Raw genomic sequence first — 27,662 nt, 5'->3', positions numbered from 1 at the left:
AGACTTCTGAGCTATGTTCATTAAGAAAGAATCGCGGCGAAGGACGACATCTTCAGGGGGTTTCCATTTCTTTAAATACCAGGGAACCATGTTCGAAAATCGACGTATTATTTCCTGTTTCGCGCGTTCTACGATAAGCAAACAGATCCTTGATAATCGATGGCATTTAGTCAGTTGCTTTTTCCTAGAATCCCGACGTTCGACCTGGTTTTCGTTCTTAATTCGAGGCTTTTCTCACGTGCGCGCTCGCTATGCGGAATTCGCAAGTTCGTGGGGTCGCCGCGGCGGGGTGGGTGGCGCTGCGGTCGCGGCTCTCGCGCCATCGGCGCAATACGGCCGCTCAGTCCGAGTCCGACCGTCATGCAATGCATGTCAGATAGACTGCCGGTTACGCGGATATTTCCAGTGTCACCGGTGAAGATTATCGATAGTGCTGCTCGTCGAACATCGACCGTGGCCGTCGATTATCGAAATCGCGATCGATCATCGTCCAACGTAACCTGTTACGAAACTGACAGATCGAATGGAAAAGTCATCGTTGCGTAGTTCGTGGTCGGGATGAAAGCGTATTCACGAACACGCTGCGAAACGACGACTAATGATGACACGTGAAATCGTTTTGAGCATTGTTCCGCGCGACACCAGTGACACCAGTCCAGATCCGGGAATCGAAACGGGATGCTGCAAGCGTGTATCGGCCGAGGTTTTCGAAACGATAAGAGCCGCCATGGTGGGGAGGAGAGCAGAAGATAATAAAAAGGAGTAGGTTGGAAGAGGAAGTGTGCGTGCCCTGGGTGAACTGTCAAATGGTTAGTGTTTCGGCCGTTCGCGCGCCACTGTGCCTCTTCGAATACCGTGTTTTCATTGTATTCGTACGCGACCAGTGTTTCTTTGTGTGCATATACACTCGTCGATACACGGTACGCGTGCTTTCATTTTGCCCGTGCGCACTAAACGCGAGTACCCTGTGTTTACATTACCATAATAGTTTTTTAAACGAGCACTCGGTATGTTCGCGTGTTGACACACGAGCGCGAGCGGTACGTGAACGTGTTTCCTTCGGTTCCGTTGACCACAAGGTTCCATTTACGTAACAGACGTGTTGCGAGACCCGCATATCTCGCGTGTCTTTTTCCCAGAAGCGTCCAAGTGTGCTCGCGAGCCATACGTGGAATCAAGAGCTTCACGAAGCTTCTCGATGTCACTCGGATTATTTTTCTTTTTCCTTTCTCCGCGCGAACCGAAATTAGTCCGCTCTAAATCGCAACAGTGTATTTTTTCCTACCGCAACGGCCGTGTCGCGGCGCTCCATTACGCGGAACAACTTATTTACATCTTGTTTACTGGACTTTAGTAACCTCACTTCTCGGAATGCAGGAGACAAACGTGCACTATTTTAATACTTTCTGAACGTTCTATACTTTAGTTTAACAACTCTTTTGAAATACAAATCGATTAACCGTGAAGCGAGGAAGGTCGACCAGTTTCGCATGAATTTTCAAGATCCGGGATCAGCTGATGGATCAGTTCGGTGCAATAATTAACGAGCACGTGGGTAGTAGCGGTTTGCGTGTTTACCTGATTTCCAGTTGCAACGAGTTTCGCGCTCCAATCATTTGCGCTCGGTTTACCGTACGGTGAACGGTGGTGTCTGTGTACGACAACAAATTATTGCGACGTACAGGCTTGCTCAAAAATTCTGTCAAGTATATACAGCCCGTTAAGACGAGTATGAAATTTAGAAGACGCGCATTAGACATTGTTTTCACAGTTGAAACAGATTGCATCGTAATAGCCTTTTCTAACAGCACTTCCAGTACCCGTCGCCAGAGGGCGGGCCGTGCGATTTTTATGTTTGGAATACTCTATATAAGTCACTTTCATAGATTATTATGTATCACATGTTTGCAAATTTTCGACGCCATTTTTGAATCACTCGGCGCGTATTATCACTGTATTTATATACAATATTTATCTGCTTTATGTTTTATGACGTAAAGATATCCTTTGTAGAGTAGAAAATGAATATTTAATAAATAAATTATTCAAACCTAGGCTAGTAGTCGATGATTGCAGCGTTGATAAAAATTCGATCGCTTTTGTCGTAGATGTCGGAGTTCCCAGTGGAGGGAGGGGAAAACGGTGACATGCACACTGTCATGGAGAATTTCCAGAAGAAGAACAACATGGTGCCCGGCAGGAGCACCCATGTCACCCATCATCCACAGGTCACCTCGTCGTCGCAGGTAAATTTTTCATTTTTAATCTTTCGTCGCACAAATATTAGAACTTATTATATATAACGGGGTGCAAAAATAAATTGTACTTAATAAAATAATAATCATAGAAACATTAAAAAACGTACAGGAGATTATTAAGTAAAAAGAACCTAACTGATTTAAATATAGCAAGCAAACTATATGCCAGTTATTTAATATATGATTCTGACTTGCTAGAACGTTAATTATTGCACAAAAATGTGTTCAAATACAGCACTCTTCACCACACAAGTCGAATCTACAGTCCACCACGTGTTCCTCTGCCAAGAGCTGGCAAAGCTCTGATCCAACTGCGGTCCTAACCCAAAGCAAACCCTGTCTTTCAGGGAAACTCGCTCCAAAAGTGAACGATTTAATAAGGAGCCCTGCCATCGAACTTTCTATTTCGAGATTCTGACGAAAAGCAACCTTTAATCCGAAACCAGAGCGTCGCGACGCCTTTCGCCCACACTGGCTTTCCTGAATACGAAAACTTGGAATTACTCGAACGATTACATTTCTCGATTCCGCAACCGATCTGAGCCGGTTTCCAAAATTAAATCGACGCAGTCATTTTTCACGCACCTCCCTACCACATGGCGCCCAGAACCACTCATCCAGGAACAAAAGAAAAAATTCGTCCATTGCTAAATGGGAAATTCCAAGAAAAATGATCCCCGACAAATCACGATCGAGGGATCGCTTTTAAACCGGATTAAAAACATTTTCAACTTCCAAGAACCATGCGTGTTTGTCATGGATAGGCTCTAAAATAAACTCGATCGTTATCGCGAAGATTCTTACCCAGATAAGACCTGGTAATAGCTTAAACGTTTATCTTTGAAGATCCACAATCTTGCTTCGAAACTGCGCTTAACCCTTTGCACTTCTTTATCGAGTGTGACTCGGCTTCAATTTTTATCACAGGAACTCCTATGTCGAATTCTTTGATCCTTTATTTACTGAACAAGAAATCAGAAAATAAATAACTACTCGAAATATGAATTAGAATAATGTTTGAGAGCTATATTTTATCTAATCAGTGAACAGAATTCTTTGAAATAAGTGGCAGTCGAAGAACTGTCAAATACCTTCTGTAAAATAGTAGGGAGTTATTGGCAAGAAGATCGAAAAATAATTAATAGTTGATTGCAAAGGGTTAAGTACTCGAGAATCTTTCTAAATCTTTCAACCAATTTTGTAATTTCGTTCAATCGATAGTTAGTAGACAATAAGTAGAGCAACATGGTGTCACAGGTCTATGATGCTTCTGTAATACTTGCTCTTATTACAATTATATTTTCAATGACTAGGATGCTAGGGTTTGAGATATATTTTAGAATAAAATCACATTTCTTATTCTTTATATTCGCCAATCAAACAGTATCCCTACATGACAGTATGACATGGTATAGACGTTGCATCTGATTGTCATCTGTTGGAAAAACGAAATCTAACCTATCTAACTAGCTGTTGCTTCTGGTACTTCGAAATCTCGTGATTCTCTGTTTATTTGGTAGGCATCCAACCGAGGGTTCACGTTCGTCTAAAAAAGGGTTCCTAAAGAGACCCCGTGACGAGAATAGCCTCTAACAACCCCCGAGTTCCATATTTTGTTACAGCTGATGCATGTCGCGCGTTCGCGAAACAGAATTATCTGCACTCTCGTTGCAACTATTTATATCCAGGTTCTTTCGGAGCACAATTACACCGAAATAGAGTGGTATCTACCGAATAGTATCTAGACTTATCATCTACATCGGTTGCAACAAACGGAATCTTGGCACTCGCAGGTACACGTGGAAAACGTTGAACCCTCGGTCAATTTCGGTGCTGTACTTTTATCCAGACACCTGACCGTGTGTCTGGCTGAACATTTCGCAATAAAATGTAACCTAGAGGTTGACGAAGGCAACACGACACTGAGAGACACTTGGTCGATCAAAAGGATCCATTTGACACTGGTTAGATCTCGAAGCGCGATCTATCGTTGGGGCCAACCGATTATGCAACGATACAGAGTCCACGTGTTTCTCTCACGCCCACCGATACTCTTATCATCCACTCATACTCTCTCAATTTACGCCTCGATTCATCTTTCATGGATTTTCGTGCCAGCCTGCCTTCGATATTCCACGATACCCCTTTATTTAATTTATCGATGCTCTCCGTTGCCCGATCGTGTACCAGGAATATCAAGTGGCTTATCGAGAATTCGAATCTCGTAATTTAGTAGTCTATTCAGGTTTGATGATTCGGCTGCATGACGAAACTGATGATTGTGATGTAATCGACAAAATTAGACTGCATTTGATGCAGGTGTTGAGTAGGTAACTATTTATGAATTTTCGGTATTATTTATGTCAGTGACCCGGGGTTGGGTAATTGACAGCGATTAGGTAAATTGGGCTTGAAACTGATAATTCGCTTGGTATAATTAATTTAAATGCAAAATTTAAGTTCTAATATTCAAAATACTACATTAAACATGTCCATAATTCCTATCTTTTAGAAATATATATTCTGAAACTTGTTTGATCAAGATTTTAGCAATTTTCGATCCAGGGAGAAGATACTCAGAGCTAAAATCGAAGAAGGTGTAAAGATTTTTGACAAATCATCCAGTGACTTGAACTACTTGTTCAAACTGTAAAAATCACGCTAGTTTGCATCACACTGCCAAAGCCAAAGCTAATCGTTGTCATGTCCCTTCACTGAAAATTCTTTGTCTCTGTAGACATATTTGAATAATCAGCAGTCGCATACCTAAAAGTTTACGTAATTGTCGCCCACGTGAATTTTTTCCAACCTAATTCAAAGCAGCCTAAACTTCCAGGTCCGGGAACCTCGAGGCTATCATCCTCAAGGCCTCTTCTGCATCTTAATGTCTCTGTTCCCGTTCAGAGCGTTGCCTCTGCCCGATTTTTCGCGTCTTTTGGCATGGCTGGTCCTCGCTTATTTGGACATTTACCAGGCTAGCGTTGTTTCTTAGACGCGGATTAATTAGGCGAGGGATACACACGATGACGACACGATTTTCCCAAGTGTTTTCAGGAAATCGAACAACTTTCACTCGTATTTTTCTTACATAAAGCTCTTCGTTGGCTTAGACCAGCACTGTGCACACATTGTCCCTGTGACTCTTTTTCCTCTCAAAATCGTTCCTGACGACGTTGGCTTACCGTCAGGCAGTTTATCTTCAAGTGGACGTTGACAGAATTGTTGAAAATGACCGCGATTAAATTACCCACTCGTTTCTGCCCTCTCTCTCGCCTCATTAACTTCGAATTCTAAGGACGAATTAGCTTAGCGGTGGAATTGGTACGTTGGCTATCAGAGACAGGGTGTAATTGTTTAATGAAAGTTTCTTGGAATGTGTGCCGCGAGTCTGTTATCATCGCCAGGGATTCGTAGACCATTTGGAAAATAAATCAGGGACGTTTGTTTGGAGTACCGATCGGACCAGTCGCTGCCGAATGAATTGTTCCTGTTTGATTTCGTCGGAAGTAGCAACCCGTCCGAATTCTTGGTATCTAGGGTGGATCAGAAGTGACTAACCTGTTGCGAGATCCTCTTCCTTTCCTTTGTTCCTTATTTCTCATCTCGAAGCACCTTGAAGATTCTGTGATCGCTCGATTATATAGAAAGTCTTCTGAAATTAGGGAACGTGTCAACTTTAGCTCTTAATTTCGGTCATCAGCTTCCAATTTCGGTCTTCAGCTTCCAATTTTGGTTTTTAGTTTCTAATTTCGATCTTTAGCTCCCAATTTTGGTCTTTAGCTTCCAATTTTGGTTTTTAGTTTCTAATTTCGGTCTTCAGCTCCCAATTTTGGTGTTCACCCCCAAAAGAGCACAGTCTAGATTCCTCGAACGGAATCGGGTGACCAAGGTTGCATAATTATCTGGAACCAAAGCTCTGGTAACCGCGAAGACGTCAGGATTCGATCTAGTAACAAAGTAAAAATCGCGGAAAAGTGACTAGAACGATTCGCACGAAAAACGGAAAGCAAAGGTGTTGCTACAGAGAGGGGTGCGAAGGAGTGCGAAAGATAGAGCATAAGACAGAGACGAATAGACGAGAGTGACTCATCTCACGTGGATTTTAAATAGAACGTAAACGGCTTTTGACTCGGCAGATGCTGACGACGAACCAGAGCCAGAGCAGCAGCAGCAGTTCGAGCAGGGTGGCCAAATCCTCTCAGAGGATTCTTACCTCGTCCTCATCGAGTGAGATGAAAGCAAGCTCCATGAAGAGCGACTTGAGGGAACTTCAACGCGGCATATCAGAGATGAAAAACAATATTTCGACAAACTTCTCGCAGAGATTGCGCAGCAGCATGGAAAACCTCGTGGACAGGTACATCTTTTGTTATTAGTGATATTCCTCAGTATCTCTACGGTGTCTGTGTTAATCTTTTATTAGACTGTTTCATTGACTTTAGTACCACCTCGTGTGAGTGACATCTATGTTCTCCATGGAGATTTGTTATTCGTGTTTTGACATCTTTGAGACAGTCGAGGGATTAAGCGTCGTAGAGATCTGTTTGACAGTAGGAGTGTCGTAACATCGTGATAAATATTTAATCTTTCTTTTTATCTCACAAATCTGCCGGATGTACGAATGTGGTACAAGTCAAAAATTCAAAGAAACGATCTTTCTTTTTTTTTTTTATTTTTATTATTTTGAGTCGCACACATTGTAATAAAATTATTTTAATTTATAACATATTTAGAGCGCAGAATTTTAAATATTTGTAACGAAATGTACATGATACTTAGACCACTTTTATAATGGTTAGCATAAATAATTTTTATTACCTAACTTCTTTGATATTTATGGTTGAAAATTGTTAAAATTATCTCGATATTTTCCCTTGTATTTTATATATTTGATTGATCGTTTGATACTTTCACTGAAAATTCCATTTCTCTTGGATTGTCATTCATTAACAGAATTCGCAATGATTAGAACGTGCCAGATTGAAAAATTTCTAGGACTAAATTCGGTATTTCTTCTCTCTTCCTCTGATAATCAGCAAAGTCACGTCCACTGTGTTATTTATAAATGGCAAATGCCAGTTTTAGCCCCGTGCAGCGCGATTATTTTCAAAGCTCCTCTCGCATTCCTCGCGGCGAATAAACACACACGCCGAGTAGCCGATGTTGGAATCGTTGGATCCTCACGAAATCGAATTTGTATTCTCACAGGGATGGAAACGGGACGGAAGAAGGGGACCTGACGGAGCCTCTGGTGACGTTTCCGGATCCGGACACGCCGCCACCAACCACTGGAACCAGTGCCTTAACTGGAGGATCGCCATCCCAGTTGACCTCCCTGAACTCGTTGAACAATCTTCACAACATGAGCCCCCCGATCAGCATGTCGAACATTTCGAACATGACGAACCTTCCTGCTGGACAGGAAACGATGAAATTCGAACAGAAGAAGATGACCAGCGCGTCCAAGACCAAGGTGAGGTGTTTGATGTTTCGTTTGACAGGTCAAGTCCAGGATTATGTCTACGCACCGGTCATTTCTTGAGGAATTTAGATAAAATTACATTTAAAACGTGAAGAGAACAGAAGTTTGATCAATGGAAAAGAACTTTAGCCTAATCTTTGGCAGTTTCATAAATATTTATTTACATTGTCAGTCATTTAGCTTAGACTACAGAGACGTAAAATTACCTTTAATGACACAAATAGTTAGCTTCACCTTCTTCATCTTTAATTTTAAGTGTTACATGAATTTAATATCATTTGTCATGATAGAAAAGGAACCTGTTAAACATCCAAACTTCTGTCTCTTAAAAGCTCAGAACTGTCAAATCTTAAAGAAAAATGATAGTTGTTTTAGACTTGGGTCAATCACGACCATATTTGGAAGAAAAGTTAGTTTGGACTGTAATCATTTAATTGCGTTCGAAATTGCGCGTGAAATAATCGATGTCTCGTGGCGTTCGCGAGCGTTTGGCGACGCGGAGCTGCGCAATGTTTGGCCGGAGGTGTGGTTTCCTCTAGGTAGTCTAGGTCAAGGACTTCGTGGCTATCTAGGTAACTCCTCTAGCCAAGCTTCCAACGACGTATTCACCGAATCCGAGATCTCGGGAGCCTATCTCCTGTCAACTTGTCTCTCGTCTCCCCGTGTTCTTTTTATTCGCTTTAATTCACGGCTACTCGGTGACACTGCATATTTTTGCAAAGAGATTTTTCGCTCTGCGATATTCCATTCGAACTCGGACCTTGCGTCACGCATACATCCGCAGAAGCACGTTCCTGCCGGTTATTTTTACATCGAATGTCACGCCTTGCTCCCTCGACAGCCGAACTCTTTCCGCTTGGATTCTATCTTTAACTTCACTTCCGTCACGGCAAGGTCAGTGTTTTTTCTACCCTCGTTCGTGCACGTCGAACGCCGATACGTCGACCAGTCCTAATTTCCCTGATTTTCCATTGACATCCCCGTTAATTTTCACCGTTGATCATCGATTTCTCGAAATTTCAGGTTGTCACGGACGGCTTCAGCGCCGAGAAGGCGACAGCGAACAGCGCCGAGATGAGAGCTTTGCAAGCTGGCGACGTCTCTTACAAGGAGCAGAGCGCTGCAACAGCGGCCAGGGCGCGCGTCGAACTCGATGGCGTGTCAGCTGAGAAAAGCGTGGCCGCGGCAAGGGTGAGTTTACGATAAAACGTTCGCTGACACTTTGATAAACTCGGTCGAGATCCGCGTGCATTAGATCCTCTTAAATTTCCACCGGGGTCGGGATAAATCATGCTAATAAAGAGGGTGAGACTAGGCACCGAAATGGCAATGAAATAGTCATAGAGGCTAAGTTATTACTCGAAACTGATGCTTTTAGTGTCTTTGAACAGTGAAACATGTCCTTGACTGGAGTAGGGAGCCTTTTTCTGTTACAAGTGAAATTGTGCAGAGACTGAGATTTTCGGAATCGTTTATGTATTATAAACGACTAGATACCCGGTGCCTATTGTCTCTAGGCACAGTTTAGATACTGACACGTGTCTCGTAAAGTCCGGAACTTATTCAGCCGGGGTGAAATCGAGATTTTCAATCTCTGATACTGGGTATCGAGTGTTTTGCGTCTCCCGAGAGTGTTATCGACGCGAGCATCGTTGAGAAGCAAGTTGGTTCGGGAGACAGAAGGATCCACCGGAAGGCTGGGCTTTGGGTGCGGCCTAAACTCGACTCTCGTAGAACAGTTTGGCACGAAACTGGCCGAGCTAGCAGGGAAACTTGCCTCCTCTTGGGTCGTTGACACGATCGCTTCTCCTGCTGATGATCTCTCGCGTTCGAACTCCGACTGTTCTCACGCGATCATCGCGTAAACATTCTCCTAAACGTCTCCGATGTTCGGGGAACGCTGAGCCATTACTGTTCCCTGGAATTTCGACGCACGTGTTACCACGGCCGAAGAAGAGGAAGAAGCAGAGGAAGAGATTAGAACGTAAAAATTAATCCGATCGGTGAAGAACGACTGTCATCGCAATCCTGTGTCATTGATTAACGGAATCTTTTACCAGTGGCGGTTTTAAAATTGCTTGGACTACAAAGGATGGTACTTGGGTTAATTGAAAAAATCATCGGCAAAGATTTCGCAATAGTAATCGCATTTTATCGAGACTCATTGTATTCGTAATCAGTTCTATCGATAACGAAACACAGCTCGAGCAAAGTGCGCTAGGCTAGGCTAGGATTCCGCTAATAGATCGATCTTCGAGCATCATCTAATCTTCGTTCAATAACATCCATTTTATAAATATCTCCGGAACTGCTATCAAGCAGACAACAGCAGCTGTGCTGTTAAGAGGACCTTGATAAACGTTGCAATAACAAGGTATCGGCCCTGTAATCTGTCAACGAATGACCGATTTTCAAGAATCACCGATAGCTTATCTGTAATCGGTCAACAGCGACCGTGCCATTATTACACATCCTCGTTTCCACTTCTCTCTACTCTGTGTGTATCGTTCCGAGAACACGTTTGAGGTATGTAGGTTTGTGGAATGGGGTTATTTGCCCGGTGAAAATCGTCGAACCCGCGAGATCCACGATCATACGGATCCGTTGTCGATTACGCGAACAACGCTGCTCGTTTTCACCGGATACCCGCCTATTTATGCAACGTCCACGCTCTAAATTTAGCCGTTTTTCACCGAGCTACGTGGCTTTTGAGTCACCTAGGAAATTTCTGACACGGTGCCAATGACTGCCATCGCAGCGCACAATGTTGCCCCTTCTGTCGATCCGTCCATGATTATGCGCTCTTGCGTCTGGCCCCTCCCTTGCTTCCGTCACACGAACTTGGTCTTTTGGATGGTCAGCTTAGACATCTGCAAAAGAAAATTCGGTTAATCGATAATTCTGTATCCTAGCCTAGTATTGTTTACCATAAACACGGGACGCGAGCAGTGCCGGAATAGCAGGGCGCAAGATTTATCGCCCCTGCAACCCCCCTCGTATAGTTTAACGGCACGTTCGCGTGCCTACCCCAGGTTTCTAAATAGCTGTCAAAGGGTAACGGATTTTCCCTGTTTTCCGCCTACAGTTCCCTCGACATCGCGTGTTCTTAACGCAAACCTTGACCTCGGCTCGAGGCTCTTTTCTCTGTAAATCACCCTCCTTACACGCGTGTCCCCGATCCATTATTTTCCACGAAGTCTACCCTTCGTGTCAGCGCGAGGAATCAGCTTCTCCCGCTGAATAATAAATTGAAGTAATATTTAAAATAAGATCGTACCATTTTGGAACTCGAAGATAATTCTGGGAAGCTTGTTTCTGTTCGACTTCGGGTTACGCAATTTCTCGAAATCAGGTTATTCAGACGGTTCGATCTAGGAAAGTCTGATCATCGATCAGTCGCAGAACAGTGCCAAAAATTGTGCCCGGAGTAATGGCAGACGTTGGCAAGCTGATACCAGGATCGTTGCATACGGTTGCGTTCTTCGATGAATCACTGGGCGCACGTGTTTTCGTGTGGTACGCATGTGGTTTCGATATAATGAATCACAACAATCAGCTGAGGGGATCGAGAGAAAGCGACGGAGTATGAAGCTCGACGATGAGCGTATTATTTTTTGGAAATTGGATAAATATACGGCCCTGAAAGATGTGAAAACCCTCGTGAGGACAAGTTCCTTTATCTTCCTTATCTATTCGAAGAACGAAACAGACGGGTAGCACCCACGCGTGGAGATGTTTCCATGGGGATGGAACGGCCCCTGACTCATGGGGGTGGATGCGGTTGAACGAAAAGCCCCGACGATCGATCGGTGTTTCCCCGAGGGCAAGGCAGTTAGTTGCTGGCACTGTTGGTCGTCGGATCGTGTGTGTCGATGGGGCAGCAGTTGTCTAACCTGACGCGGAGATATTTCCCCGTGCTGAGGCCCAGGAGCGGCACCGAACATCGAAAAATCATGGCGAACGAGGGGCTCGGAGACAAGTCCTCGAAAACGGTACGATCAGGGTGCTCCGATTCGAGGTACAAAATGGTGCTTTGACATAGAACACGATGTCACGAGTGAGAATCGATGGTTTCTAAATTGCTGCACTTCGTTCTCAAGGAGAACCCGGGGTGTTCTCTCGGGCTGTGATGATGACTGATTGACATGAATTAGAAAGGAGCCGAGTGGCGATGTTATTAAATGAATATTAATTATGAGATGTTTGGTATCCTCTTCTGACACATGTTTCAACGAAAGCACCGCGGGTACTCGAGGTATCAGTAACACGGTGTGCCTCATCTGTTCATCGGTTGGAACGTGTTGGGTGACACTCAGTATTACCCAACAGTGACAGCGTGTAGCGATTAAAAATCTCTGCAAAGTGTCAGAGAAATGTTTGGACATCTGGTGGACTTAGTCATAATAAATATACAGTGTCGTTATCAGAATCTCTCGAATGGCTCTTCAACGAAGAATTGTGAAACGAATTATTAATTTCCAATTATTATCTCCATTGAAACATCTCTGTCTCTCTTACTCAGGGATTTTTCGCACCGGGATTAAATTTTTCTCTGGCATATTTATGCAAAAAAGTGGAATTTTAATTTACCAAAAACAGTGTCAGAATTTCCAGAGAACTTTCGACTCGTTGACAGCGATCAGGGACATGTCTGTGTCCTCGAAAGAGCGATAAGTGTCGCAAATGGCCGTAAATGAAAGGCTCCGCTGTAATTACGGGCCGACCAATTAATAGATTACGAGTAAAGCCAAGGCAATCGCGATGATTGCGTCGAATAAACAATCTCCATGCGATTTTCTTATTTCGCAATTACGTATGGCACACATGCGCTCCAACCACTTGCGTAACACACTGCGACCTTCTTCCTTGTAATCGATCCTTCGTTGTTAATTTATCACCCCCAGCAGACGATCGATGGGCTGCTTAGAAGGTAAATGTTTTTACTATCGTGTGGTGTAGCAGCTTCAAGGCTAAAACGTGATTATCAGAGTTTGTTCCCGTGCAGGAAATAAGCCGAGTTTAGGGGTGGGTGGTGCTAGGGAATCTTGCGCAGTTGCAGTTGCAGAATTGGGAAAATTTTATCAATAATATACTATATAGTATATTACAAAATATATCAGTTCCCAAGTTTTTGAAAATCCTTATTTCGAATTTATAAAATGCAAATATCATAATCTTTCTTTTCTTCTATTTAAATAAATTCCATCTCTGTTGAAATTATTTCGCATTACATAAATATGTCGCATAAAATTTATACTTATATTGTTATGCATCGGAGTGTGCTTTTATTTTATCATTAAATCGATATATCCAATTCTTCAAGGAAAATTATGTCATTGCATATTCCTGGTATGGATCTAAGTAGACGACATTTTACGATAATGGAAGAGAATACTCTACTTCTTGGAATTTTCTGATGAAAAATTTTCTCTGCTCGTCAAATGGCTGACATTTTCCTAGTTGAAAGTTCTTCTGTGGTATCGCAAACATTTTCCAAAGGGTGGTAATTTTTTAAGCATCCAGCAGTTGCTTGCCTCTTAAATCATATTCTCAACGATGCCAAGTGTTTCGCGAGTTCACGAACGATTTACCTCATTCCGCAACATTGTCTCTTTCTACCTGTTCCTCGACGCGCGACCACGATTCATTCAGTGACGAAGAGTGAGATCAGCCCCCAAATTTCGGCCGGATTTTCGGGAATCGGTGCCAACGAGAAGCGTGGATGTCACCGATATCCCCGCGAAACCGAAATAGAGCTCGACCGCGAAACTTGTCTCGGGTAAATTGCCAGCTTCTCCTCTCGTGCTTTTCAAGGACACGTTCAAGGCCTCCAGAGCGTTCACGGAAGCCTCTCTGAACTGGAGGAATCGTCGATGGTCGTTTAATCGCGATGATTAATCTCTCGTATTTATCTTACGTGACAAATATTATCAATAAAAATGGAATGAAGGATTCGACGAACAATGGATGACAATAGTACGATTATGGAAAAATTGATCAACATATTATGAAGCATCGTTGATAGCGTCAATGATGATTGTCATTCGTCCCATCGAGAGTTTTATTTATAGAAAGAGATTGATAGCGTTATCGGTACGCGACCGATAGTGATTCATAAAGGCATTTTTTTACCATCGCTTTCTTGTGACTCTTACGCTCATGATTCCTCTATTCACAGAGAAGTCGTGATCTTGTTTTTGTAATTAAAAGATGAGAAAGAATGTCGATAGCATTATCTGTCAGATAAAGACGAGTGATTTCTTAGACCGATACTTCTTGCGTAATTTTGGAAGAAAATTTTCAAGTTATATGAGAAATTATTCCGCGTGTCTGCAATGTCAACAAAAGATGCAACTAGTCGAAACAGTTGCATCCACTGCAAGAATGTTGGATAATGATAACCTCGTGGTCCGAATCAGATTATTTATAAGTGCATCTGTCGAAACGACAACGCGCTAATGAGCTGTTGTTAACAAAAGTACCTGTCATTGTTATTGGCACGAGGCACCGGCCGATGACAGTCTTCGTTGCCCACCACGTGGATTCCTTGTGCTTCAATGTCGATGGCGAAATTTAATGACAACGCGAGACCAATTCGATTCGAGTGCTCCTTTGGAAACGTAATCCATTTTGTTTTCCTATTCCTTGATTACGAAGATGTAACGAATTAATTTCACATCGCTGTGAAATGTAATAGGTCAAGGGTTAGGATTAAATTCGTTTCTATCATCCTTTCTTCCCCTGTTTACTCGTAAATGGCGAAATCTATTTCTCTATGGAAGTTTCCGTCGATTATCTCCTCGTTATTCCTTTATCCGTAATTGGTTTATTAACGCAAAATTCTTGGCGTATGAATCACATCAATGGAATTCGATAGATTGCACGTGCCTGTCAATTATTTTATAGCATGAATAATAGAAGTCAGATAAGAGTAGAAGATAATTGGTCTATAATATTCCGAAAGCTTACCTAACCTCAAATTAATCCGCGTCTTATCATATTCCGAAAGCTTACCTAACCTCAAATTAATTTGCATCTTATCATATTCCAAGAACTTAACTAACCTCAAATTAACCTGTAAGAATGCCACGAGAATCTGTCAAGGAGTCTCATGATTTACAACCAAGATTCTAAATCCAAGAAACAACATTAATTTTACCACATTGTCTCTCGTCGTTCGAGTCATTGCGCAACTCGGCCGCGCAGGTAGCCGAAAATTCGTGACAATCCGCGTAACGAATGATGCTACGGCTATTTCTAGTTGCGGAAAAATAGAAACAGCGCCACGGAATCCCTCCTAAAAATCGACGCGACCACTCGTCGTGACGTTGGCCTCGATGCAACAAGAGTTTGCGAACGAAATTAAGCTCGTGCGCCACTTGTCGATGTCTCGTTGCTTAGACCGGTCGTTGTGCGTCGCAGGACCGCAGTATCGATTTGTACACAGTCGTTTCGACTCGCCCTTTTTATCTCTCAGTATTGTTATTGTTGTTACTGTTTTCGGTGTCACGGGAAAATCATCGTGTTATCTGTGAACATTTATCGTTTATCTTATCGACTGTACGATTAGGATTCGAGTCAGGTTGTTCACATGGCAGACGTATAGTTCGAAATCGACGATCGACGAGTGTGTCGGTGAATGAAGGAGGACGGGAGAAAGAACTGCATTATCGCGAGGGGCAATAATATGCGCTCTTGGCGAGATGAGCGCACCGTGGCCAGTGCATCGCGGTCTGATTCATCGAAAAGTGTTCGATCGACCACACGTGGTAAGTGAAGTCAAGGTGGAGCTGTCAACCACCGTGTACGCGGATTGGTCGCTTTTCTAATTTTTGGTGCTGGATCATAATGGTAATTTTTACGTTTTCCTTTTGGATTAAAGCATACAGATTATTATCGCTAATTATTTTATTATAAATTTTTTAATTATTACGAATTGGCGTTTATTATTGGATTTGGAATTTGGGTATTTGGAAAATTTAGAAAATCGATGGTGAAAATTGGCGGATTGGTCGCTTTTCTAATTTATGGTGCTGGATCATAATGGTAATTTTTACGTTTTCCTTTTGGATTAAAGCATACAGATTATTATCGCTAATTATTTTATTATAAATTTTTTAATTATTACGAATTGGCGTTTATTATTGGATTTGGAATTTGGGTATTTGGAAAATTTAGAAAATCGATGGTGAAAATTGGCGGATTGGTCGCTTTTCTAATTTATGGTGCTGGATCATAATGGTAATTTTTACGTTTTCCTTTTGGATTAAAGCATACAGATTATTATCGCTAATTATTTTATTATAAATTTTTTAATTATTACGAATTGGCGTTTATTATTGGGTTTGGAATCTGGGTATTTGGAAAATTTAGAAAATCGATGGTGAAAATTGGAAACTCGGAGAAATTAACTTTAAATGTCAAACTAATGGAGGAGGCAACGAAGCTTGTACAAAAAGGAGGAAGAAAATGATAAAATTTAGAAAAGAATTTAAACAATCGTCATCAGAAATTGTGAATATGAAAAAGTGAAAAGTATAAATTGGATAATAGAAATAAGGATTTTGAACAAATTAATAATGGAAAGGAAGGATCTGAGAAGCAAGAAATAGGGAATATTTTATGGATTTAGGCTAACTTCGTGGGAACGGATTTTAACAAATAATCAGATTCCAACTGAGATAAACCAGAAATTATTTTTCATCGTTTGATGATTAAGGAACACAGGTGTTGGATCGATATTCATAGTAGGTGCCTAACTTATTGGCACGATACTGGAATAAATAAATCTTTGATCGAATGATACTTACTGATCACTTTACTAATTATTTCTTTAAAATTCATTGAAATACCACTGATTGGCACATTCTTCCGGTAAAGCTCGATTTTCCGCATTTGATAAGATTAAGAACGACGAAGATCTTGCACGTGATCGATAATCGAGTAAACGTCTTAGATCGATGGAAAATTTGTTCATCTCTTTCCAAAATAATTTTATCCATTATATCATTTCGAATATCCATAAAACGGGTAAAAAATTTTTGGATCGAGAAATCATTTAGATCCTCGTGCAAACTTGTATCGATATTTTCTTCGAAAGCAGTCCAAACTATTATTAGTCATTTATTCTTCGCCTCGAGACTCGTCTTTTACATTCATCACTGTCGATCCTCATGAAATCGGCGTAAATTCAAACACACACTTTTCACTGTTAAACCTGCAACTTAATTTCGAACATAATAACCGCGTTTCATCCTCGTTCAACGCTATGATTCAACGATGATGGATCTCCCTCTGAGGATCAAGTAGTGTATTTATTTTCACTCGAGTTCCATCCGGCCAAGCTAGTTGAAAGTCGCGTGTCGCTGACGTAAAACGATCTTCGAAATATCACAGAGCGAATTGCCCACGAGTACATTTAAATTTTCTGAATTTGTTTACACGCGCGTGCTATTCTAATTCGACGAGTTCGCGTTTCTGCAAACGATATGACGCATGCCCCGCAACTTTCAAACGAGAAATCGAATCGACTTCGACGAATTCGACTATAGAGAGAAAAAGAGAGAGAGGGAGACAAAAATGAGGGGAAAATTTTTTGGACACACGCACGATCCGAAATTCTGGCCAGCAGCTTTTCTCGGATTGTAAAAACAAAAACGGTCCTGGTTCGAATTTAGCGTTTCGATATTTATTCGTTGCTATTTGAGACCACTCGTCTGCTTGAGATTTTTCGAAAGAAGTCAGGTCTGCTTTGCGTATTACAGTAAGGATTTTTTAAATATCAAAATAATGCTACCGGGTGTCATAGAGTACAGCGTTAATTATTTATTTATTCGGAACTTATGCCGATCCGAGTCCAGTCTATGTGTCAATTAAAAGATAAATTCATCGACCTAATACCTCGCTGCTTATCAATAGTACTGACCCCACGTTCGAGTAATATCATCGCGTATGAACCTTACGATCCTCCGCGTCCTCCATTTTCTCATTGAGGCACTTTGCTTCGTGTCAACCCGAATTTGTCTAATCTGTCTAACAAAATTTCGCAGTTTCCAAAGTACACGATTAACTATATCCAACATTCTTTCTCTAGAAATAGTCTACTACTAGTGTCAAAACAACGTAGAGAGTCAGAAATCGGTCAGAAATAAAAATTCGCACGTCTCGAGACCTGAAATAGAGCTCGAACCTCAGGATACTACCCTGTCCACGATAATTTAGAATTATTTCTCCCCTACAGTGCAATTTTTAATTTCTTCTTTTGACAGTTTCAAACAAATTTAATTATACTTCAATTTGGTTACCTTGTCCAGGCCATATTTGACTCAACATCCACCGGTATAATCGCAAAATGCTTCGCAAAACGGATTACCTAAGCTTTACTTTCAAAATTGAAACCAATTTTTCAGAGTAACTCATTTCATTCTCAGGCTGTCAATAGGCATAATAACAAATACAGTTTGCAAAATTGCAAAAATACTGGAGCAACTATTCTCAGACCTCTATCCCCTATCTCTACCCCAAATCACGACACCATAGCACGCCGTAGCACGCCATAGCACCTCATCGCACGCCATCGCATGTCATCGACGTCGCGATGTTCGATAATTATCCGCAGAAATTAGCGGCGAAAGTCTTGAAAAGCGCAGTGACGCAGTTGTTGGCGATTTTCTCCGTCGAATCGGGCTCTAAAGTCCGTCCGGGGGGTGATAAGCCGATCTCGCCACGTGGGGAAGCGCGTTCGGTGGGGAATGGAGATGGCGCGCAAGGTGGCAGGGACGAACGAAACGCGGAGAACCGCGGCCCCGTGACGACACGCTCGGATTATATTTAGAGAAATACGTCAGAGCGCGAGGAGAGGTCGAGCCGCGGCCGATGAGCTTTCGACGGGCCAGACTGTTATGGAACTGTGTCGCGGAAGCTCGTCCCCGAGGCTTTCCGCGTCGAACCTCGCTGGACGTCTCTTCCTCGCCTCGACGCTTCTGTTCGCCGGTACACGCCACATTGTCTCCGTTTCTTGTGCACTGTGCTTGCCGATCCGACGATCCCTGTATTCTTCCCGGTTTCGTTTCTCTTTCGGTCGATTTCATTGGGGTACCAAGTCTGAGGTGTGAGTTGACACCTCAGTGGTCAGTGTCAAATCGAGGGATTGCCTCCTCGTCTTATCATTTCACAGGGACTGTGCTTCACTGTTCATGGGCGTGTAGCAAACGAAGGATTTATCATCGGTGATCTCTTTTATGGCGGTTGAGGACGATAAGACTACGGTTTACATTGACACCGTTCAGTAATGTGTCAATTTTCCTCGTTGAAAGTGTCATTGAATAATCCATAGAGATAACGAGCGTTGGTATCGATAGTTCCTGAAAATTTTCGTCCATCTCTATCTTCCATCTCAAGGGTTTCTTGATTTCCTTGGGTTCCGCTGATGGAGGATCAATGGAGGAGCAATTTTGGCAGAGTTTTGATCGATTAGAAATACACAGTGTACAAGGGACACGCTATTTTCGTGAAATTAGGATCAAAATGGAGAGCAGATAGTTGAAATCAGGAAATCCTTCAAAGTAAGATCTAATCACGCCTCCAGTCGCGACAGCGAGACGGTTTCGCAATGGCGGTTGCGCAAAAGAAGGATCGTCTCGTAGCAACGAGATCGCAGAAGTGTCTCGATTAATAAGGGTTCGCGCGTGCCTTGCCATCGCGGAGGAACGATGGAAATCTGCCACTGGAAGCACAGTGGCACAATTGTGGACCGCGTCGCGATGCTATCGTCGCTCGTCTGTGAATTAGCGTCGTTATTAGCCAACTCGACGTAAGTGGACCTTCGATGGCGCGCTAATTCCCTGCAACGCGCGGCACCGCATTAAATATTCCTCTTTTCATACCGTTTCTACACGGGTACCTCATAAGAATCGTTCTCCGGGTGGTTCTAAAAAGGATCTTCAAGGTCTGGGAGGTCTGTCAAATCCTCCAATTTTCGTGGAATATTTTTGGAATATTTTTGAGAGGTTCTTGGAACGTTATTTCGGTATCGTAACTTTTCTATCAAAATTTTGCAAACTTCAGAAAAATTTTCCTTTCTGTCTCCTCCCTGCTTGATCGATCGATGTTTTGATTTTTCGGAATAGCTGGGAGATTATTGAAATTGTGTTTGGAGAAATTTTGTTAAGCTATTTCAACATCGTATTCCCACTATCAAAATGGTGTTTCACGTGAAACATTTGCCATCATAACTCAACCTATCGAAACTTCGTTTTAAATTTCCTGGAAATATATTTAGGCATAGATCTCTTGCGAATTCCTGCACTACCATTTTGAATCGTTTAATTGATACTTAATTCAAGCAATGACATGCAAAATCGAAAATATATTTACCAGTCGTTTATTCCATTTTTATGTAACGTTTCTCTAGCACGAAGTTTCAAAATAAATAATTTATATTTGCAGTCAGCATTAACTTCCATATTAATTTATGTAATTTAACTTTGTTTTTATTATTAATGCAAATTATCGATGTAAATCGACTGTTTCAGTCGAACCATGAACCTCGACGTATTTTCTGCTTATTTTTGTATCGTCACGTAGCAAGAAAATATTTCGAAATTGCTTGTTCTTGAATTATTTATTTCTACTCCGCTTTTTCTCCTTGAGACATTTTTGCAGTATAATAGGAAATCTTGGGTATATTTTTAAATGCTCTTTTCGTTGTTGAAAGACTTTTAGAATGTTATCTTTATACAGCTCGTTGAAAGATCCGTAAAGACGATGTTATACGACCCAGGAATCTAGCACTCGTAAAAATATTAATAAACCTTGTTCTCCTGTCTGTTACAGGAACAGAGAAGCCTAAAAGCTGGCGACCTGTCGCATCAGGAGAGCAATAACATGGCTGCCTCTACGATGAAGCTCCAAAGCGATTCCTTCAGTTCGGAAAAGGTAAGAAAAATCCGCAAAAAAAGAAAAAAGAATAAAACTCGTTCATAAAAATTTCGAAACTCAGCAATTAAATAGAACAAATCAAAGCTGTACGCAAAAAAAAAATCGCGCGAAACAAATATCCCACTTTCCTGGAAGATCAGCGATACCTAAAAACACAGGCGAGATATCTCGAGTGGATGGAGATGTAATGGTACGATGGAATTTTCGATGGCCACCATCGAGTTGAAATCCCTCGCATTTGGCCGGCCACCAAGCACGGATTCGAAAAGCACACGAGTCCCGTGCCGTTTGACAGCCATATATTTGACCGCCTATTTGGCACGCGTGTAGGCCACGGTCGCGACCTGACGCACCTCGCAGAATTTATACACGATATAACATGATCGCCGTGAAAAGTGGGAACCACGGATTTAAACGGTGATCAGCTCGCAGACGACGGTCAGTCTTCCTCGATTTCCCGGCCGGTAGCCCGCCACTGCGTCCCGGAAGACCGCGGGAACCACCATGTTGCGGAAGTGCAGCCTCGACTCTAGAATGGTAGCCATTGTTTCCAATCGTCCCCGTCATCTCGTCGAATTTTTCCTCTCGCCTCGCTGATTTCCCACCATTCGCAATACGTTTATCGAGAAGGAGGAGTATTTTGAAGGAACTGGAGTTGGAAGAATGTGGCGAAATCGCGTGTTTCGTTTCTCAACGTCGTCATCTCGTTGATCTCCTCGAGTTCTGATACGGGTTTCTTAACGAGGTCTGTTGGGTAGACAGTGTCAAGGCACATGTGGCGCCATGTTGACTATATATAGATCAAAAGAGATTGAAAGAGTTGCAAAGCATTTAATTAGTGACGTATAGAGATTATCCTATTTTTTTCTCTTGTTGACTCTGTTCAGACTTTGAGAATCCACGTATGGAACTGTTTGGTTAACGTGGACGGTAAAGTTGAGTAGAAGACTGGTTCAATGATAGGAGAAAAAGAGCAGTGGAAAAGTTTGGGATATTTGTATTCGATTTTGGATTAGGACACGGTTCTATCGTGCTTGACGCGTTACGTGGTGATACAGAAATAATGAAGATACCGGGAGCGGACGTGACACAACTGTGATAATTCTCTGTGACGCCAAGTTACGATTCTGTTCAGCGCCAACCTAGAATTCCTGGTCTTGAGATTGATGATGCTCTTTGCGCTTAGTAATTTGGTTCTGAGCAACTTGGACGCTCCGAACAGTAGAGAATTGTTCGCGTATACGGAATATTTGGAAAAATTTTTGTATTTCCTTTGTTGGTAGTTACAGAGTGAAGTGTAGACCCTTTGAGATTTGAAAAGGGAACATCGCGATGGAAATATCTTTTTATTGCTTGAATGAAGGAAATTAAAAAATTCTAAAAAAAATTACTGTTTTCTCTTTCAGAAAGCCATGGAGCGAGAAAGCGCAACAACAAAGACAAACGGTCACTTCGACTGGGATCTTCAACCACGAGAAACACATTTCTCCAGCCAGTTCGCAGTCAAGTATCACGATTGCGTCCAAAAGAGTCACATCAAAATCGTCGACGATCAGCGCAGCGAATGCAGTGAATCAGCTGATGAACGGCATGAGGCCAGCCGAAGACGAACTCCTTTCCTTACCCCTGGACGATCTGGATCTTCTATGTTCAAAATCAAATTCTCAGGACGTCGATCGAGCCATCGTCAAATACTCCAGTTTTTCGGACAGTTTTGTAAAACGTCTAAAGGCTAACGATTGCAAAAATGGCAAAGCACCTTTGTTGTTGAACAGAGTGAACGAAATAATTAGGAAAGCATGGGCAGTCCCCACTCATGGTCACGAACTGGGCTATATCCTCTGCAACACCCTCAGAACGAGGGGTGGTCTTGACCTATTACTGTCCAACTGTATAGCCAGCGACCACGAGCTACGGTTCTCCTTAGCCAGGTTGTTAGAACAATGTCTGACTACAGAAAACAGGGCACACGTGGTGGAACGTGGTCTAGAAAAGGTAGTGAACGTTGCCTGTGTGTGCACGAAGAATGCGAACTCAGTAGACCACTCTTAGAGTAGGTACTGGAATCTTGGAACATCTGTTCAAACACAGCGAAGGAACCTGTAGCGATGTGATCAGACTGGGTGGTCTAGATGCCGTCCTATTCGAATGTAGGAAGAATGACGTTGAAACGTTAAGGCACTGTGCCGGTGCCCTAGCCAATCTATCACTATATGGTGGTGCAGAGAATCAAAAAGCTATGATCAGAAGGAAGGTACCCATGTGGCTGTTCCCCCTAGCTTTCCATAATGACGACAACATTAAGTACTATGCCTGCTTAGCAATTGCTGTATTAGTAGCCAATAAGGAAATAGAAGCTGCGGTATTGAAATCTGGTACCTTGGATCTAGTTGAACCATTCGTCACCTCGCATAACCCCTACGAATTCGCCAAGTCGAATCTAGCACATGCACATGGTCAGAGCAAGAACTGGCTAGAGAGGCTGGTACCAGTGTTGAGCTCGAAAAGAGAGGAAGCTAGAAACCTGGCAGCCTTTCACTTCTGCATGGAGGCGGGTATCAAGAAACAGCAAGGCAATACCGAGATCTTTCGAGCGATAGGAGCCATTGAGCCGTTAAAGAAAGTAGCTAGTTGCCCTAATGCAATTGCCTCCAAATACGCGGCGCAGGCGTTGCGTCTAATTGGAGAGGAGATTCCTCATAAACTCAGCCAACAGGTACCCCTTTGGTCCACGGAAGACGTCCGGGAGTGGGTGAAGCAAATTGGATTCGCGGAGTGTGCACAGAATTTTGTAGAAAGTAGAGTGGATGGTGATCTATTGTTGCAGCTGACGGAGGAGAATCTCAAGGAAGACATTGGTTTAACAAATGGCATCAGACGAAGACGATTCACCAGAGAATTGCAAAATTTAAAGAAGATGGCTGATTACAGTAGTAGAGATACAGGAAACTTGAATAGCTTCTTACAGTCTATTGGTCAGGAATTTTCAATTTACACATACAGTATGCTCAACGCTGGCGTTGACAAGGATTCTATCAGAAATCTATCTGAAGACCAATTACAAACTGAGTGTGGCATCGCAAATAGTATTCATCGGTTAAGGATATTGGACGCCATTAAAAATATGCAACACAATCAGTTGGGTTCTTCAGAAGATGAATCGCCAGACAAATCGTTAGACGTATTCGTTAGCTATAGAAGGTCAAATGGATCTCAGTTGGCCAGCTTATTAAAGGTCCATTTACAATTGCGAGGCTTCTCTGTATTTATCGATGTCGAAAGGCTGGAAGCTGGCAAGTTTGACAATAACTTACTGCAAAGCATTAGACAGGCGAAACACTTCCTCCTTGTGCTAACGCCCAAGGCTTTGGAAAGGTGTATACGAGACAATGAGTGCAAAGACTGGGTCCATAGGGTACGTTCTTGACATAGTCTGTTTTTATAAAATAGAATAGATAGTGTTAAGAAAATTACTTATATAATATTAATGATGTTTGCAGGAGATTGTAGCAGCTCTACAGTCACAGTGTAATATAATTCCAATCATAGATAACTTCCAGTGGCCAGAACCTGAAGAACTTCCTGAAGATATGCGAGCAGTTTGTCATTTTAATGGTGTACGATGGATCCACGATTACCAAGATGCCTGCGTAGACAAGGTTGAAAGGTAAACATAAAGATTTATGATAGATTATTAAAACTCGGGAAAATACCAAATGTTGTTATTTCTTTCTATAAATAATTTTATTTTATTCTCCTTGTGTGTGTACAATATTCAACTTCACTCTCTGATGAAATCTTTCTTAAAATAAAAATTTGAAACACTTTGGTTCCCAGGTTTATGCGAGGTGAAATACCAGTCAGAACAGATATGCCAAGAACCATCGCGCCTAAAGATGTGACGCAGCCAAACACACCTGGTAACACAAACATTCGACAACCACCAAACTACCAGCGAATGCATAGTAATGAAAGCAGAGGTAGTGATAAGGATTCAACAGGGGGGCGAGATTGACTAGAGGGCCCGCCCACAGCCATACTGAGCAGGTATTTATTGGTCTTGGGAAAATAAGATTCGTTTACAAAATCAGACTCTTACTAAAATTTGGGGTGCAATAATTCTAACACGATTTTTTTATTTCTATGCAGCCGGGATTAACAATCACACTAAAGACAATCAATCACGTCTAGGTCAGTCGAGGAAATTTAATTTTCTATTTGTGTTTTAATTGGTGTCAGTTTATATTGGTATCCTATCAAATTGTTCTCTATGTTGTCTGCTTATTTCATGTTATTATTGGACTTTATTTCAGTATTTATTATTTATGTAGCTACGACGTGTTGGCTTGATTTAATCTGAGAATGATTTTTTAACGATACACAATAGTGTAATAGTGTAATAATAATTTAAAAAATCATTCTAGCACGAATTAATAATATATGTCTAATCTAAAGGCAAATCAATGTTCATAAATGTCAACGTTTCGCCTTAAAATAAAAAATACTGGGGTCTGCATGATCGTTATATCCGTGATAGTACTAAAATAATTGTGCTCATTTATTAGTACTTAATACTTGACTTACTATTGTTTTCATTCACATTACAGGCTTAGAAAATCGTCAAGTCCGTCCCGTTGGTTAATGCGTTTTCCGCCTACGTCTCCGCGATTGAAGTTTACCCATACCCAACCCGGAGGGAGTCCAGTGCCACGAAGGCCACCACGACATCCCCCTTCTCCATCCACGAGATCCCGTTCTTTGGAACTGCTAGATCAAGATGAGAAGACATCAATCTCCCCTGTTAAAGAGCCAGAAGTACAAGCGAGACCAAGGTCCAATAGCTTGGATGGTTTGTTAGATGAAGATGGTTTAGTATCAGACATGAAGACTGAAGATTCCCTTAAACCAAGCATTGAGAACAAAATTGACTCTAGAATATCCTCGGAGGTTTTAAAGAGACTTTCTGATACTAAATTAGAAGATACTCCTTTTCAAATTACTACTCCGCAAAGGGCACAGAGCAAAGTAGAAGAAGAATCAACTGTTAATCTTCATTCTTATAAGTCTAATAACGATCAGAAAACAAAATCGAACGAGAGTCAAAGTCCAATACCAGTTCCTAGACAACGATTGAAAACAGTTGCAGAAACGAAATCGGAGCCTGTCAACACTGTAACGTTGTCAACTGTAACTTCAAACGTAGAGGACGAGAAGGAAGACTCTCAAACAAGTTCAGAGATTGTTGATCCTTGTGATGATAATGCAGAATTAAAGGAACGATTGGTGGTAACGGGAAACGATAAGTCGACACTGCTCAAAGCCAAGAGCTGTGGTGCGGGTTTAGATTCCGACGAAAGTATTTCATCAAACGAATACAAGTCCAGATCACGGGAGCAGGGCTCACTGCTCTCGCTTCCAACAGGGGTTGAACCGAAACGAAAGAAAAACTTTATGGATAAATGTGTAAACAAGGTGCGGTCTTTCATGAGGAAATAACTCTCGTTGAATTACGGCGATACAAAGACTTGTTATTTAATTTTATGATGATTAATTATAGTATATCAACATGTTGTCGACCGAGCTTGGTGATTCCAGCTACGCGACGTTTCGCAACCAAATGTCGTATACATTCGCTCGTCGTTCAAACTGTTTTTCTACTCTGTATTACAAGTTGTTTTCGAGATGTACAGATAAACTCGCCTCGATAAACAGTATTTCCTTTCCCTATTTTTTATCTCAATGATATATTATGTAATGAATGTACATATTTAGGATGTTCAAACTAAAGAAAGAAAAAAGAAAAAAATAATATAATGTTTTCCGAAAGTCAAATTATTACTAGCCGCGACTATACACGATACTTAAAGAATGTACAGCGAATAAAAAATGGTTATGAAGCATCGCCATGGTAAAGTTACGATATATTGTTGTATCTTCACCTCTGTACAATGACAGGCAGCATAAAAATGTAACAAATGTTGTGCCTATTATAAAGTGTCTTCTTAGAAATTAGAAGATGTGAGATTTTTCTCCAACGAACATGAAAGAGTAGCCTGCTTTTTCAGGTGTGCTTTTTCAGGTGTCTTTTATATTTCCTTATAAAATTGTATTATAGATATATATATATATATTATATATTATATATATATATTATAAACGCGTAGATAGATAGCATTGTTATTTGTAATACTATTTTTTAGTCGGTTTTTTTTAGGATATGATATAATGTTCCACTTGCGATACATATCACAAGTGATGGCAGCTAACACGTACGAAGTAACAGCAGGAAATTTAACGTAACGACTGGTTACGCTATATTTTATTGTTTAATGAGCGTTTTTATTGTATCACTCTTAACTGATGTTATTTTGCATAGAAAGTTGGAAAAAATCCGTACGAAGTAAACCTTACGAAGCTTCAATATGTACTATTCTAAGATTCTGCTTAAGAATCAAGAAATGTATATTTTACCAAAGTTTCGTAAAGTAAACATAAGAGTTTTATCAAAAGTTTGTTTCCCATAAAATAAATTTTATTGAACAAACCATTACAAGTTTAATTTGTTGTCAATGTAATACTCCAATGTTCTTAGAACATAAACTTTACATTAAATATTTATTATATAACAAAACTAAAATAAACTTATTAATTATATTTCATTATTATTTGTAACAATTAACACGTTGAGTGCTACGTCAGTCCCTAGGGACTGACAGTGAACTTTCCGTTCAGGCGGCGTCAGTCCCTAGGGACTGACAGTAGACTTTTCGTTTGGACGGTGGACTGACAGCGAATTTTTCGTTTGATCATCATCGATGCGTAAGACTGGCATTGTCAAGGGTTAAATTATCAATGACAATTAATATATTGTAAAAATTTAATTCCCTCTGCTAAAGTAAATCTTTACACTTCCGTGGCTTTTTTCGACTGATCGTTTCTTGTTGCCTTTCTGGCATTCCCCACCCCATTATCTTCTGTTTATA

General features: G+C 41.5%; 1 protein-coding gene across 1 annotated transcript; it reads left to right on the top strand.

Moving 5' to 3' along the window:
* Positions 1 to 425: 425 nt before the first annotated feature.
* Sarm (sterile alpha and armadillo motif) lies at positions 426 to 26,729 on the top strand. The gene is given in 12 exon segments (XM_017906899.1): positions 426 to 730; positions 732 to 809; positions 2,109 to 2,246; positions 6,395 to 6,615; positions 7,467 to 7,731; positions 8,764 to 8,931; positions 20,575 to 20,676; positions 22,102 to 22,728; positions 22,730 to 24,094; positions 24,180 to 24,346; positions 24,517 to 24,726; positions 25,287 to 26,729. Coding segments are annotated over 12 exon segments (4,362 nt in total). The 5' UTR covers positions 426 to 598; the 3' UTR covers positions 26,176 to 26,729.
* The last annotated feature ends 933 nt before the right edge of the window (positions 26,730 to 27,662 follow it).

The sequence above is a fragment of the Eufriesea mexicana genome, unplaced genomic scaffold (assembly GCF_001483705.2).
Source record: "Eufriesea mexicana isolate 0111107269 unplaced genomic scaffold, ASM148370v2 scaffold6328, whole genome shotgun sequence".
NCBI classification, from domain to species: domain Eukaryota; kingdom Metazoa; phylum Arthropoda; class Insecta; order Hymenoptera; family Apidae; genus Eufriesea; species Eufriesea mexicana.
Note: the sequence above shows the minus strand (reverse complement) of the source record. Positions and strands in the feature narration are given on the sequence as shown.